At 37.0% G+C, this 13,438-nt stretch overlaps 1 protein-coding gene across 3 annotated transcripts in view; it reads left to right on the top strand.

Moving 5' to 3' along the window:
* The window catches only part of RNF13 (ring finger protein 13), a 155,522-nt gene that overhangs the window by 97,342 nt on the left and 44,742 nt on the right, over positions 1 to 13,438 (top strand). For all 3 annotated transcript variants that reach the window (XM_028103025.2, XM_028103024.2, XM_028103023.2), the window contains one exon: positions 6,832 to 6,937. In XM_028103025.2, the coding sequence (XP_027958826.2) occupies positions 6,832 to 6,937 (106 nt within the window). The remainder of the gene's footprint in view (positions 1 to 6,831; positions 6,938 to 13,438) is intronic.

The raw sequence follows: 13,438 nt of genomic DNA, 5'->3' as shown, positions 1-13,438 counted from the left end.
TTCCCGCTGAGCAGGGAGCCCGATGTGGGGCTCGATCCCAGGACCCTGGGATCATGACCTGAGTGGAAGGGAAACGCTTAACAACTGAGCCACCCAGGCACCCCTAGAGGTTTGTTTTAATTCAAGTGTGATTACAGGGCACGAAGCATAGGTAATGTAAGGATACTTTATATATGCTATTATGTATTTCCATCAGGAGACACATAGTATTTGGTTCTCTCTCTATGGTGAGCAATCATTGATGATAACTGCCTAGTTCCATTAGTTCTTTAGGGTTTGCAAATATCTAATTTTATAATTCCTTCTTCATTTATTAGCTAAGATGCTTCTATAAAAAGAACTTGCACCTTATCGATTATTTCATTACCTTGATATACAGTCTGTTTAAGAAAGCTAGGATAGGGGTGCCTGGCTGGCTTAGTTGGTGGAGCATGTGACTTTTGATCTCAGGGTTGTCAGTTTGAGCTGTATGTTGGGTGTAGAGATTATTTAAAAATAAAATCTTAAAAAGAGGGGTATCTGGGTGACTCAGTCGATTAAGTGTCCAACTTGATTTTGGCTCTGGTCACAATCTTATGGTCCTGGGATTGAGCCCTGCATCGGGCTCCACACTCAGTGGGGAGTCGGCTTGGGATTCTCTCTCTCCCTCTGCCTCTGCCCCTGCCCCTCGCTTCTGCATGTGTTCTCTCTCTCTCTCTCTCTCAAATAAAGAAATCTTAAAAAAAAAAAAAAAAGGATAAACAATTCCTTCCCTTCGTTTACTGTTTTTCAAAATGATTTGGTTCACTAGCATCTTCCAAAGATGATTTATGTATATGTTTAAAGTATCATAATGAACTCATGAGTTAAAACTCATTGAATATGCTTCAGCCCATTGTAGTTATCTTTTTTTATTACGTTATGTTAATCACCATACATTACATCATTAGTTTTTGATGTAGTGTTCCATGATTCATTGTTTGTGTATAACACCCAGAGGTCCATGCAGTACATGCCCTCTTTAATACCCATCACCAGGCTAACCCATCCCCCGACCCCCTTCCCCTCTAGAACCCTCAGTTTGTTTCTCAGAGTCCATAGTCTCTCATGGTTCGTCTCCCCCTGTGATGTCCCCCCTTCATTTTTCCCTTCCTGCTATCTTCTTTTTTTTTTTTTTTAACATATAATGTATTATTTGTTTCAGAGGTACAGGTCTGTGATTCAACAGTCTTACACAATTCACAGCGCTCACCATAGCACATATACTCCCCAATGTCTATCACCCAGCCACCCCATCCCTGCCACCCCCCACCACTCCAGCAACCCTGAGTTTGTTTCCTGAGATTAAGAATTCCTCATATCAGTAAGATCATATAATACATGTCTTTCTCTGATTGACTTATCTCACTCAGCAGTTATTATCTTTATTGATGTTCACATTTTCCCATTTCAAATTTCAAGTTTAATCCAAATTTCTTTTGATGTAAATCTGGAGCTTTTGATTGCCTCTTGTTTTCTGTATGACAAGATGTTCCAGGCCCATCTTGTTCTTTTCCTCCCCCTGACTTGGAACCTGTCGTTTTTTCAAGGAGCTCTGGCTCCTTTTAATTGGATATGGTGTTTAGACACTGAAGGGTGATCATTGCTCCTTGGTTTGTCATTATTTCTAGGGCTTTTCAGAGGATAAAACTAAGAAATATATATGCTTTTTGTTTTTTTATTTTTTGGTTTTTGTTTTACAGGGTAAGGCTTTCAGGTAGAATAATATGTTTTTTAAAGATACAAAAAATCATGAGTGCATACTATTGCTTCCAACCTAAATTCAGGACTGAAGGATTTTTACTGTACTTCATTGATCTTACATCTATATTTTATTTTTCTGTGCTCAGAGACACCAAAGTAATTGTTTTCTTTTTTAGTTCCACAATACACACATAACAGAACAATACCAACACTACTGCTGTTTAAAAAAAAAAATTATTTCTAAGGTATATCATAAGGATCTAAAAATCAAATTACCATGCTTTAAAGACATGTAAAATATTCTGTGTGCTGATGCTATCAGCTGGAAGCACAGACCTATTTGATTCATGTTGCTTTTAGATTTTAGGGATTGCTTTTTACCCCCATTGTGATTTTTGTTATTATATATAAACTTAAAGTCAAAATCAATAAAACACAGTATATATTCAGAGAAATCCAGCTTCTACATATCATCTGCTCTGTCCATCCTGTTCCCATCCTAACCTTTTAAGTAACAGTTTTAAAATTTATTGGGGCACCTGGGTGGCTCTGTTGGTTAAGTGGCTGCCTTTGGCTCAGGTCATGATCCCAGACTCCTGGGATCGAGCCCCATATCAGGCTCCCTGCTCAGTAGGGAGTCTGCTTCTTCTTCTCCCTCTGCCCCTCCCCCTGCTTGTGCTCTCTCTCTCTCTCTCTGTCTCTGTCAAATAAATAAAATCTTTAAAAAAAAATAAAGTTTATTCATTTTGAACTCATGACCTGAGATCAAGAGTTGCATGCTCTTCCAACTGAGCCAGCCAGGCACCTCTTAAGTAACAATTTTTAAAAAGTTTTTAGTTTATTCTTGAATTCTTTAAAATTATAATCAAATACCTATCTCTTGTCCCTTATCTTTCACCCTCAATACATAAAGACCATACCATATACTTCCTCCCTCCCACCCCCACTTAACAGTATATCCTGGTGATCACATAGGAGTAGATACATTCTTCATTCCTTTTTAACAGCTGCATAGAACTCCATTTTGTAGATGGGCCACTATTTAATCAGTCAGATCCTCTGCTGATGGACATTAGAATTGTTTGCATTCTTTCGCTGTAACAAATAGTGTTATAGTGAATAACCTTATGTAGAAGTCTTTTTATGCTTTTGCTAGTATACCTTTGGATTTCTAAAAGTGGGATTGCTAGGTCAGAGGTTAAATGTATTGTATTTTTTCTAGATACTATAAATTCCCATCCATAAGGGTTGTGCCAGCGATACACGATGTCTCTTTTCCCACAGCCTCATCAACAAAGTATGTTAGAATTTTCAGTTTTTACTAGATAGTGGAGGAATGGTTTCCTGTTGTAGTTTCAGTATGTATTTTCTTTATATGAGCAAATTGAGCATCTTTTCTTATATATAAGAGCTTTTCTTTGAACTATTTATCTTTAGCTCATTTTTCCTATAGCTTGTTGGTAATTTTCTTTTTAGAAGCTCTTTATTTATAAGGTATGTTAACCATTTGTTTGTGATATATTACAAGCACTTTCTAATACTTTGTCATTTTAATTTTACTTTATTCTTTATTTTTATTTTTATTTATTTAATGAAGCTCCACACCCAGTGGGGAGCCCAGTGTGGAGCTTGAACTCAGAACCCTGAGATCAAGAACTGAGCTGAGATCAAGCGTCAGACGCTCAACCAACTGAGTCACCCAGGCACCCCTTGTGTTATTTTTTTAAATGCAAATATGTTAATCTTTTCCAGTGGGCTGCTGGTCTTGAGTCTTAGGAAAGTTTCCCCTGCTTCTAGGTTACGGAAGAATTTACCCACATTTCATACTTGTATGGTTTCATTTTTAACATTAAATTTGTCTTATTTGTAATTTATCCTATTTAAAGCTTGAGAAATGGAACCAATTATATCTTTTGTCAAATAACCATCCAGGTATCCCAACACTACTACTTCAGATGTTTGTACCTTCATCCAATTTAGATGTTGCCATATTTCCATACATAACTGAATTTTCTTTATCTTTTGCCCACCAATACCACTCTGTTTTGTGTTATGGGGTTTTATCATACGCACTAGTATCTGATAGGGTGAGCCTTTCCCCACGCCCACTCCTCTCTTTCAGGTTTTCGTAGCCATTCTTGTGTGCTTGTTCTTTCAAACAAACATTTGTACAGCTTTATTGAGACATATTTTATGTACTATAAAATTTACCAATTTTAAAGTATACAATTCAGTGATTTTAGTATATTTACAGAGTTGTGCAGCCATCATCACATTCTAATTTTAGAATTTTCCAACACCCCAAATAGAAACCATATATATATATATTTGCAGTCATTTCCCAGAGGGATTGGGAAGTTAGATTATTGTTATAAAGTTTAGGCCTAGACACCTGGTTTAAAATTAGCCTGGGAACTCCTACAAAGGAGAATAAGACACTATTTCCTGAGTTACTTAGGACTCTGCTTCGATGGACAAATCTTAGCTGCAGAGCTCATGGAGTATACTGTGCGGAGGGGTGGACGTGGAGGTAGTGTGGTAAAATACACTATTTCAGTATCTCCTTCAGATACAGATTCACCTCGGGTTAGGACATGAGGGAGAAGTCTGTAGGCTCAGCTCTGGGAGCCTAGACAGACAGAGGAAATAGAAATAAAGCTGGAGGACTGACTGATTGTCTTTTGTAGTTCCCTGCCCTGGATCATTACTATCACCACCCTCCACCATTAGCAATTTGCTTACGAAGTGGCAGTGTCTTGAATGTGCATTGAACTCTTGCTTTAAGATGCTTAAAACCTTCTATCAGTTGTAGACCCTTAAAAAATTCTCACAGTACATCTTGATAGTAAACTAAAATGGTTTGAGGTATAGCAGGCAATCATTAATAGGACGTAAAAAACACTAGATTTAGAACCCAGTTCTGTGAATCCTAACACAGTGCTTACAAGAAAATTTTGGAATTGATTCATTTCTGTGGTTACACATATGTAGGATGTTTTCAATAAAGTCTTTTAATTTCTAGTTCCCTGAGTCTTCCTGCTTTGTTCATTTAGCTCCTTCTCACCCGGCAGTTCTGTTCATTTCTGAGCAACCCTTTGGCTTGTCTCATAGGACAGGGTTTATTTGTTTATCTCCTCCATGCCACATGTACATTAGAAAGTTGTTAACATAAAAGGAGCAGAAGAAAACCAATGTAAGAGATGTAAAGTTTGCTATTGCTGAAATATTTAGATTCTATAATGGGTTGAATTTAGGTATGCAGTAGTCTGGCTTCTAACCCCTGACAATGTTAATTTATAGCATGTTGGTAGGAGTCGGGTAGGGAGGTTGCAGAAGGTTAGCATCGTACGGAAAGGTTCTTCTGCTTAAAAGGGCACCACTGTTACTATCTCAGCAGTGGCTCAGATGGTTTCAGATTTGTGCCAAGTGTAGGGACATTACTTCCAGACCTGGCCTCATGCTGGAGGATATGGCATCAAATACAGCAGCCCAGCCCTGCTGCTTTTCTCTTTTTACCCTGATAGATCAGTCATTTTAGTATTTTATGTAAAGCTACAAAAACGCATGCAAATCTTTTGTCATCCCCTGTTCTGCTGGAAAGTGATTGAAATAAAAAGCTACTTTTATTCTAGCATTCTCAGCAGTTTTGGGAAAATATTTTACTTATTTGGGGGGAAATTCCTTGCATTATCTTTTTTATTTGTTTTTGTATTTGGTAAAGCTTGATAGAGCCCCCTACATATGAATATAATAAATAATAGCATGAAGACTTAAAAATTGCTTAATTTGATTTCATGTTATTTTTCTTAAGTCTTATGGTGTCCTAAACATCTCTGTGTGGGGGAAGGAATTGACCAGTTTTTATTTCGCTTTTATTGAGAATTTTTGTTTTGCATTTAACCCTTGTGTTATGAAGTAGCAGGCTTCACTGCCTAAAAATCACCCAGCAGTGGGTTACAATGTAGTGTTACTGGCACCATACTAGTCGGTAGCACAAGAGTACAATGGAGAAAGCAGTCCTATTACCATTATACAGGCCCTTCCCCACACTGAAGATATTTTCTAATGCAGGATTTTGCAGCCATGTAAAATTTGCTCACACAACAAAAATAGTGCGCCAGTTCTTTCTTTTTTTTAAGATTTTATTTATTAGAGAGACAGCATGATCAGGGTGAGGGGAAGAGGGACATGCAGACTCCCTGCTGAGCAGGGAGCCCCATGCGGGGTTCAGTCCCAAGACCCCCAGATCATGACCTGAGCCAAGGGCAGACACTTAGCCGACTGAGCTACCCAGGTGCCCCAGTAGCGTGCCTATTCTGATCACAGTTTCATTTCCCGAGTCCCTGTCAATTTTTGTAATAGTAATTCCACCGTAAGTAATAACATGGTTAATAACAAGGGGGAACAAGGCAGGTAGAATTCTCCATCCTTTCCCTACAACATACACCTTTTTTTTTTTTCTTAAGCTTTTTCCAGTCAAGCAATCGGGAGGGTGGAGAATAGGGAGGAAGCTACAATTCTTATTAATTCCTTTACCAGTTTTGTATTCCATATCTCACAGATGAATATAGAGTACAGGGGCTATGTCCATTGTACCTGGTATAAGAAGTTCATGTAAAGCATATAGGGAGGAGGGAGGATATTTTTGTTAATAGTGGCTTCAGAGCTTTACCACAGGAGGAACCAATGAATAGGATAAATATGGACATTGGGGTGGGGGTTTTTGTTGACATAGTACCCAAGATACTACAATTGTTTGAATGCTGATTTTGCATGTAAAATATGCAGAATTTTGCCCAGGTTACTAAATTCAATAAGTAACATGTTTCCAGGATGGACACAGTAAGTATTGATTGGCTGATTTCCTGTACCCAGTCTAAAAGCTTCTTTAATTATATGGGCAAGTTATTTTGGCAAATATGTAGAAGAAACAAAGATGGAGAAAGTATCTCTTAAATTTTTAGAAATCGTGTATTAGAAGATGAGATGTGTATAGTGGATTGAATTGTAATGTCTAAATGCCTTTTAAACAATGTTTTTGTTTTTAATTAACATTATAATTTGGCAACTCTTAGTATTTCTCAATTACTAATTTTTGTTTTCTTCTAGGGGCCACATTATCTTAGTTCCAGAATTTAGTCTTCCTCTGGAATACTATCTAATCCCCTTCCTTATCATAGTGGGCATCTGTCTCATCTTGATAGTCATTTTCATGGTAGGTAAATTAATGTTAAATGTATTTTTAAAAATAGTATGGATGGTTCTAAAAAACATTGTATTGAGTGAGAGGAGCCTTACATAAAGGGGTACATACTGTATGAGTCCATTTATATGATTGGGTCTAGAAAAGGTGAAGATAATCTGGGTAGAAAAATCAGAATAGTGATTGCTTCTGGAGGGCTAAGAAGGGGGTAAGGGATTTACTGAGAAGGGTATGAGGGAACTTTCTGGGGCTAAGTCATGTTCTGTATCTTGAGAGAGGTTGCACAAATGTCTGTACACTTAAATTCTTTGCATATCATTGTATATAAATTTTACCTAAGAAAAAAAATACTGTAAAAGAAATACTAAGCTCTAACTAATGATACATATACTAAAGTATTTGGGGAGATATATACTGACTATCTGCAACTTACTTTGAAGTGCATTGAAAAAAAAATGAAGAGAAGGAGGTGTTTTGATGGGTAAATAGAGGGATGGAAAGATAGGTATAAAAAGTGTAATACAATGTTAATTGTAGAATCTAGGTGGTGGGTATATGGGTATTATAAAATTTCTTCAATTCTTCTCTGTATTTGAAAATTTTCATATCAATGTAAATAAAGAATAGCATGAATGCTTGAGGTTAAGGGTGATGACACATTATCTATAAAACAGTGGTTACCAAAGTATGGTCCCAGGACTCTTTTTTTGGGGGGGGGTCCCAGGACTCTTAATGGGTCTGTAAAGTCAGAATTATTTTCATAATAATACTAAGATATTATTTGCCTTTTATCACCCTCATTCTCTTAGGGTTTAAAGTGGAAGTTTTTAAAAGCTACATGGTTTGTGATACAAAAACAAATTGAAGGCAGAAGCAGATAAGAGAAAACCTCTGTATTAAGATAGATACTAAAAGAGAATCATAACCATATAAAACAATCCCCGTATTCTCACTTTATTTTTTATAAAGGATATTTGTAATAACATTCAATGAGTTTATTATTATATGGACATTATAGATTAATTTGGAGAGTAAAAGCCATCTTTGAAATGTTCAGTCTTTCTGTGATGCTGTGGTATTTCTTTTATTTAGATCTTTTATATCCATCAGTTTAATAACTTTTTTTCTGTAAACATTTTGCATGTCTTTTGTTAGACTTTTTTTTTTTTAAGATTTTATTTATTTAGGGGCGCCTGGGTAGCTCAGTTGTTAAGCGTCTGCCTTCATCTCAGGTCATGATCCCAGGGTCCTGGGATCGAGCCCCGCATCCTGCTCCCTGCTCGGCGGGAAGCCTGCTTCTCCCTCTCCCACTCCCCTTGCTTGTGTTCCTGCTCTCGCTATCTCTCTCTCTGTCAAATAAATAAATAAAATCTTTAAAAAAATTTATTTATTTATTAGCACAAGCAGGCGGGAGGGGGTAGAGGGAGAAGCAGATTCCTTGCTGAGCAGGGAGCTCTATGCAGGACTTGATCCTAGGACCCTGGGATCATGACCTGAGCTGAAGGCAGACGCTTAATCGACTGAGCCACCCAGGCGCCCCTTTTGTTAGACTTTTGAAATTGCATTTTTGAAGTGGTTATTATTAGGATACAAGAAGATTATTGAGTTTTTTAAAAACAAACTTTTAATTTTTGAATAATGTTAAGATTTACAGAAAAATTGCAAAAAAGAGCATTCTTGTACATTCCTCATCTAGTTTCCCTCATTTTACATTACCCTGCTCCACTTGTCAAAACTAAGAAACTTGGTACATTACTAGTAAATAAACTCTAGACTTTGTATAGATTTCATTAGTTTTTCCATTAATACTCTCTTTCTTTTCCAGGATCCAAAATAGGGCACCACATTTTATTTAGTTAGCATGTCTTCCCAGGCTCCTCTGTTCTCTGACAGTCTGTCAGTTTCAGTCTCTCTCTGTTTTTCATAACCTTGACAGTCTTGGGGAGTCTTGGGCAGGTATCCTGTGGAATGACCCTCAATCTGATGCTTTTCTTATGATTACAATGGGTTATAGGTTTTTTTTGGGGAGGAGGTAATAAGTTTTTAAAAACAGAGGTGAAGTGCCCTTCTTCTTATGTCAAGGTGTACATGGTATCTGCATAACATCACTAATGGTATTAACATTCCTTCCTTGGTTAAGCCAGGTTTTCCCCCTTTATTATAAAGTTAATAATTTTCTCATTTTCTATTCTATTCTTACTTCGGAAGTGAGGCACTTGTATAGCACACCCTAAAGGTGGGGAGGGGCAGACAATATCTGGAGTGGGGAGTAGGAGAGAGTATCTACTATATACATTATTTGGAATTCTTTTGTAAGAAAGATGTGCCTCTTCTTGGCATTTATTTATTTCTTCAATCATTTATTTATATTAATATGTACTCCTGTATATTTATTTTATTCTTTGGGTTATAATCCAATACCATGTTACTTGTTTATCTTGTTCAAATTTTGAACTTTGGCCATGGAGAGCTCTGTCAGGATGGGTCATGTGTCCCTTTGATTTGATCCGTCCTTTAGTTTTTCTAAGCACTTCCTTAGTATCTGGTACTATAAGAAGCTTCAGACTCATATTTTTCTTGCCCCAGCCCTAGAATTAGACATTTCTTCAAGGAGCCCTCATTTCTTTTATTGAAGAGTTATATTTAGAAACCAAGATTTGGACACTGGACTTCATTTTTATATATTAATCTTGTATCTACAAACTTGCTGAATTCTACTCCAGTAATTTGAATTTATTGATTCCCTGAGGTTTTCAGTATAGAGCAAAGAGTAATAGAAAGAGTAACAAAAAAATACCCTTGGCAGAGTAGGAGTAGATGTAAATACCCTTATATCAGTAAAGATTATTGACTAAAAACTGAAAATGAACATCATTAAATGGTTAACTTATTAGGAGACTTCCCTTGAAAGTCAGAAACAACAAAAAAAGGCTACTTATTGTTGAACCTCCTATTTAACAGTATGCTGTCTTTTCTGATAAATTGAGAGGAAAAAAACTGTATAAGGATTAGAAATAAACCAAAATTTTCTTTTTCCTTATTTAATGATGAATGGGTGCTGAATTATATGTCTTTTATCTTTTGTAATGATCATTGTTTTTTTTTCTCTTTTACTCTCTTTTATGTTGGATTACATTATTTTGTAAAGTTTAAAAATCCTTGTATTTGATTATAATATATAAATTTTAGCTTTGTATTTTGGATTACTCTAGATTTCTAATATGGATCAGTTAGTTCTATACTTGTACAGATGCAAAAATCCTAAATAAAATATTAGCATTTTGAATGTCCAGGTAAGGGAAAGTTTTAGTATTATGGGGCCAGAATAATCTTTTTTTTTTTAATGGAATTTTGTTTTGTTTTTTAGGGAGGGAGAGAGAGAGAGGGTGAGGGAGCGAGAGAAGAGGGGGAGAGGGAAAGGGAGAAAGAGAATCTTAAGCCAACTCCATACTCAGCAGGGCTCGATCTCACAACCCTGAGATCATGACCTGAGCCGAAATCAAAAGTTGGATTCTTAACCTACTGAGCCACCTAGGCACCTCCAGAATAATCTTGACGTCAAAACTGGACAATCCCATGAGCACATGGAGCAGCCACTGTAGAAAACAGTATGGCAAGTCCTCAAAAAATTAAATTATTATATCCAGCAACTCCACTTTGGGTCATACCCAAAAGATTTGAAAACAGAGAGTTGGACAGATACTTGTACACCTTTGTTCGTAATAGCATTATTTGCAATACCCAAAGGTGGAAGCAACCAAATTGTCCATCAGTGGATGAACAAAATGGGTTTTCAGATAAACAAAATGTGGTATAGACATACAATGGAATGTTAGCTTCAAAAACAACGGGATTTCTGATACATGTACAATGTAGATGAACCTTAAAGACATGCTAACTGAAATAAGCTGGCCACAAAAGAACAAATACTGTATAGTTCTATTTATATGGGGTACCTAGAGTAGTCAGATTTCAGAGACAGAAAGTAGATTGGTAGTTGCCAGGGGTTGTAGGGAGGGGAGGGTGGGGAATTATTTAATGAATACAGGGTTTCAGTTTTGCAAGATGGAAAGAGGTTTATGGATGGATGGCGGTGATGGTAGCACAGTAATGTGAACGTACTTAATGCCACAGAACCATACACTTAAAAACGGTTAAGATAGTAAGTTTAATGTTACGTGTATTTTGCCATATGGTTGACTCTTGAGCGACATGGATTTGAACTGCATGGGTCCACTTATAGCAGTTACAAATAAATAACTAGACAAGATAAAACTAGCCCCATAAAACTAATAACCCTTATTTTCTGTTTTCTAAAACAGCTTTTGATAAAGTTGGGATTATATATTACTTTTTGGTGAAGGTTGTTTACAAAATCATCTAGGCCTGTTGACTTTTTTCATAGTTACCTGGACATTCAGGTGGTTGTCTACTTTTTCTACTACCACGCCCAGCGCGGAGCCTGATGTAGGGCTCGATCTCACAACCCTGAGATCATGACCTGAGCCGAAATCAAGAGTCAGACGCTTACCCGACTGAGCCACCCAGGATCCCCCTAAATTATATTTCTAAGAAATTGTCTATTTTATCTGTTTTCAAGTATAGTGGAATCAAGTGCTACTCACATAACAATTTAAAGAGAATTTTTTTTAAAGAGAATTTCTACTGTATGTGAAATGAGTTCTCTTTATTCATATTTGTCCATGCCTTTCACAGTGTTATCAGAAGTTTATCTGTTTTGTCTTTCAAAGAAGTAGACCTTGAGGGTTTTCTCTTCTTCCTTTCACTCAACAAATATTTATTTTGCATCTATGATGCACTGCTGTGGGGTCCGAAGATTCATCAGTGAACCAAACTGGTAAAAATGCCTGATGTAAAGCAGCTTAGATTCCAGTGGAAGTTAAATTCTAGTCTTCACTTTCTTTTATTTCTGTCTCCTGAATTTTTGTTTTTTTTTTTCCCATTAGTTTCAGAGGTAGAATTTAGTGATTCATCAGTTGCATATAAGGCCTAGTGCTCATTACAAGTGCCCTCCTTAATGCCCATCACCCAATTATCCCTTCCACCTACCCCCTTCCCTCCAGCCACCCTCATTTTGTTTCCTGGAGTTCAGCGTCTCTTACGGTTTGCCTCCCGCTCAATTTTCATTTTATTTTACTTTTCCTTCCCTTCCGCTATATTCATCTGTTTTGTTTCTTAAGTTCCACATATGAGTGAAAATCCTACGGTATTTGTCTTTCTCTGACTTATTTCACTTAGCGTAATACCCTCTAGTTCCATCTATGTTGTTGCAAATGACAAGATTTCATTCTTATTGATGGCTGAGTAATATTCCTGTGTGTGTGCACGCACGCACGCATGCACGTGTACACACACACACACACACACACACACACACACACACACACCACATCTTCTTTATCCATTCATCTCTTGATGGACATCTGGGCTCTTTCCATATTTTGGCTGTTGTGGACATTGCTGCTATAGACATTGGGGTTCATGTGCCCCTTCATATTGTTGTTTTATCCTGTGAATAAAAACCTAATAGTGCAGTTGTTGGGGTCATATTTTCAACTTTTTGAGGAACCTCCACACTGTTTTCCAGAGTGGCTGTATCAGCTTGCATTCCCACCAACAGTGTAGGAGGGTTCCCCTTTCTCCGCATCCCCGCCAACATCTGTTGTTTCCTGACTTGTTAATTTTAGCCATTCTGACTGGTGTGAGGTGGTATCTCATTGAGGTTTTGATTTGTATTTCTCTGATGGTCAAGTAATGTTGTACAATTTTTTGTGTATGGTGTAAGAAAGTAGTCCAGTTTCATTCTTGTGTATGTGGCTGTCCACTTTTCCCAACACAATTTGTTCATGAATGTCTGCTCTTAGCATAATTTTCTTTCTTCTATTTGTTTGGATAAGATTGCTTTTCTTTTTCTAGCCTGTTCAGCTGAATGCTTATTAATATTTTTCTTTCTGGTATACTCATTTAGGTTATAAATTTCTGTTTAACAATTACTTTAGCTGCAACTCATAGCTTTTGATAAGGAATATTTGGATTTTAATTTGGTTTACATTAAAATTTTTTTTTGTTATATAGGATGTTTCTTTACCACTCTTGATGTTTCCATCAAGAAGGGAGAACTCAATTACTATAACTCCTAGCCCTTCCTTACCCTTTCACTCATTTGGTCTTAGGAGAGAGGAGGTATCTTATCTGTGTGGTGTATTTGGAAAGAATCAACCTAGGGCATGTTTTGCTCAGCTCCACCTTTCTCTTGGGATTAACCTATCTCCACCTCATCCAGGACTAATTCTGCAGTTCTGGGACTGGGTGAAGGGAAGGCCTGTCCCATTCTAGAGTTGTTTTGTTTGTATCTGGGTGGGTAAGGTAATCTAATTCTATAGTTCAGTAAAAAAAGTTGTATTTCTTTCTCCGCTGTGTTAGGTACTCCACCTGCCTCTGTCTGCCAGTTCATGATCTTATTTCTCATGATCGTATTTCTCCATTATCATA

Source organism: Eumetopias jubatus, unplaced genomic scaffold (assembly GCF_037043125.1).
Source record: "Eumetopias jubatus isolate StellerSeaLion01/CBP00866 unplaced genomic scaffold, mEumJub1_p1.0 scaffold_1, whole genome shotgun sequence".
NCBI lineage: Eukaryota > Metazoa > Chordata > Mammalia > Carnivora > Otariidae > Eumetopias > Eumetopias jubatus.
This window is presented reverse-complemented; position numbering and strand designations above follow the sequence as displayed.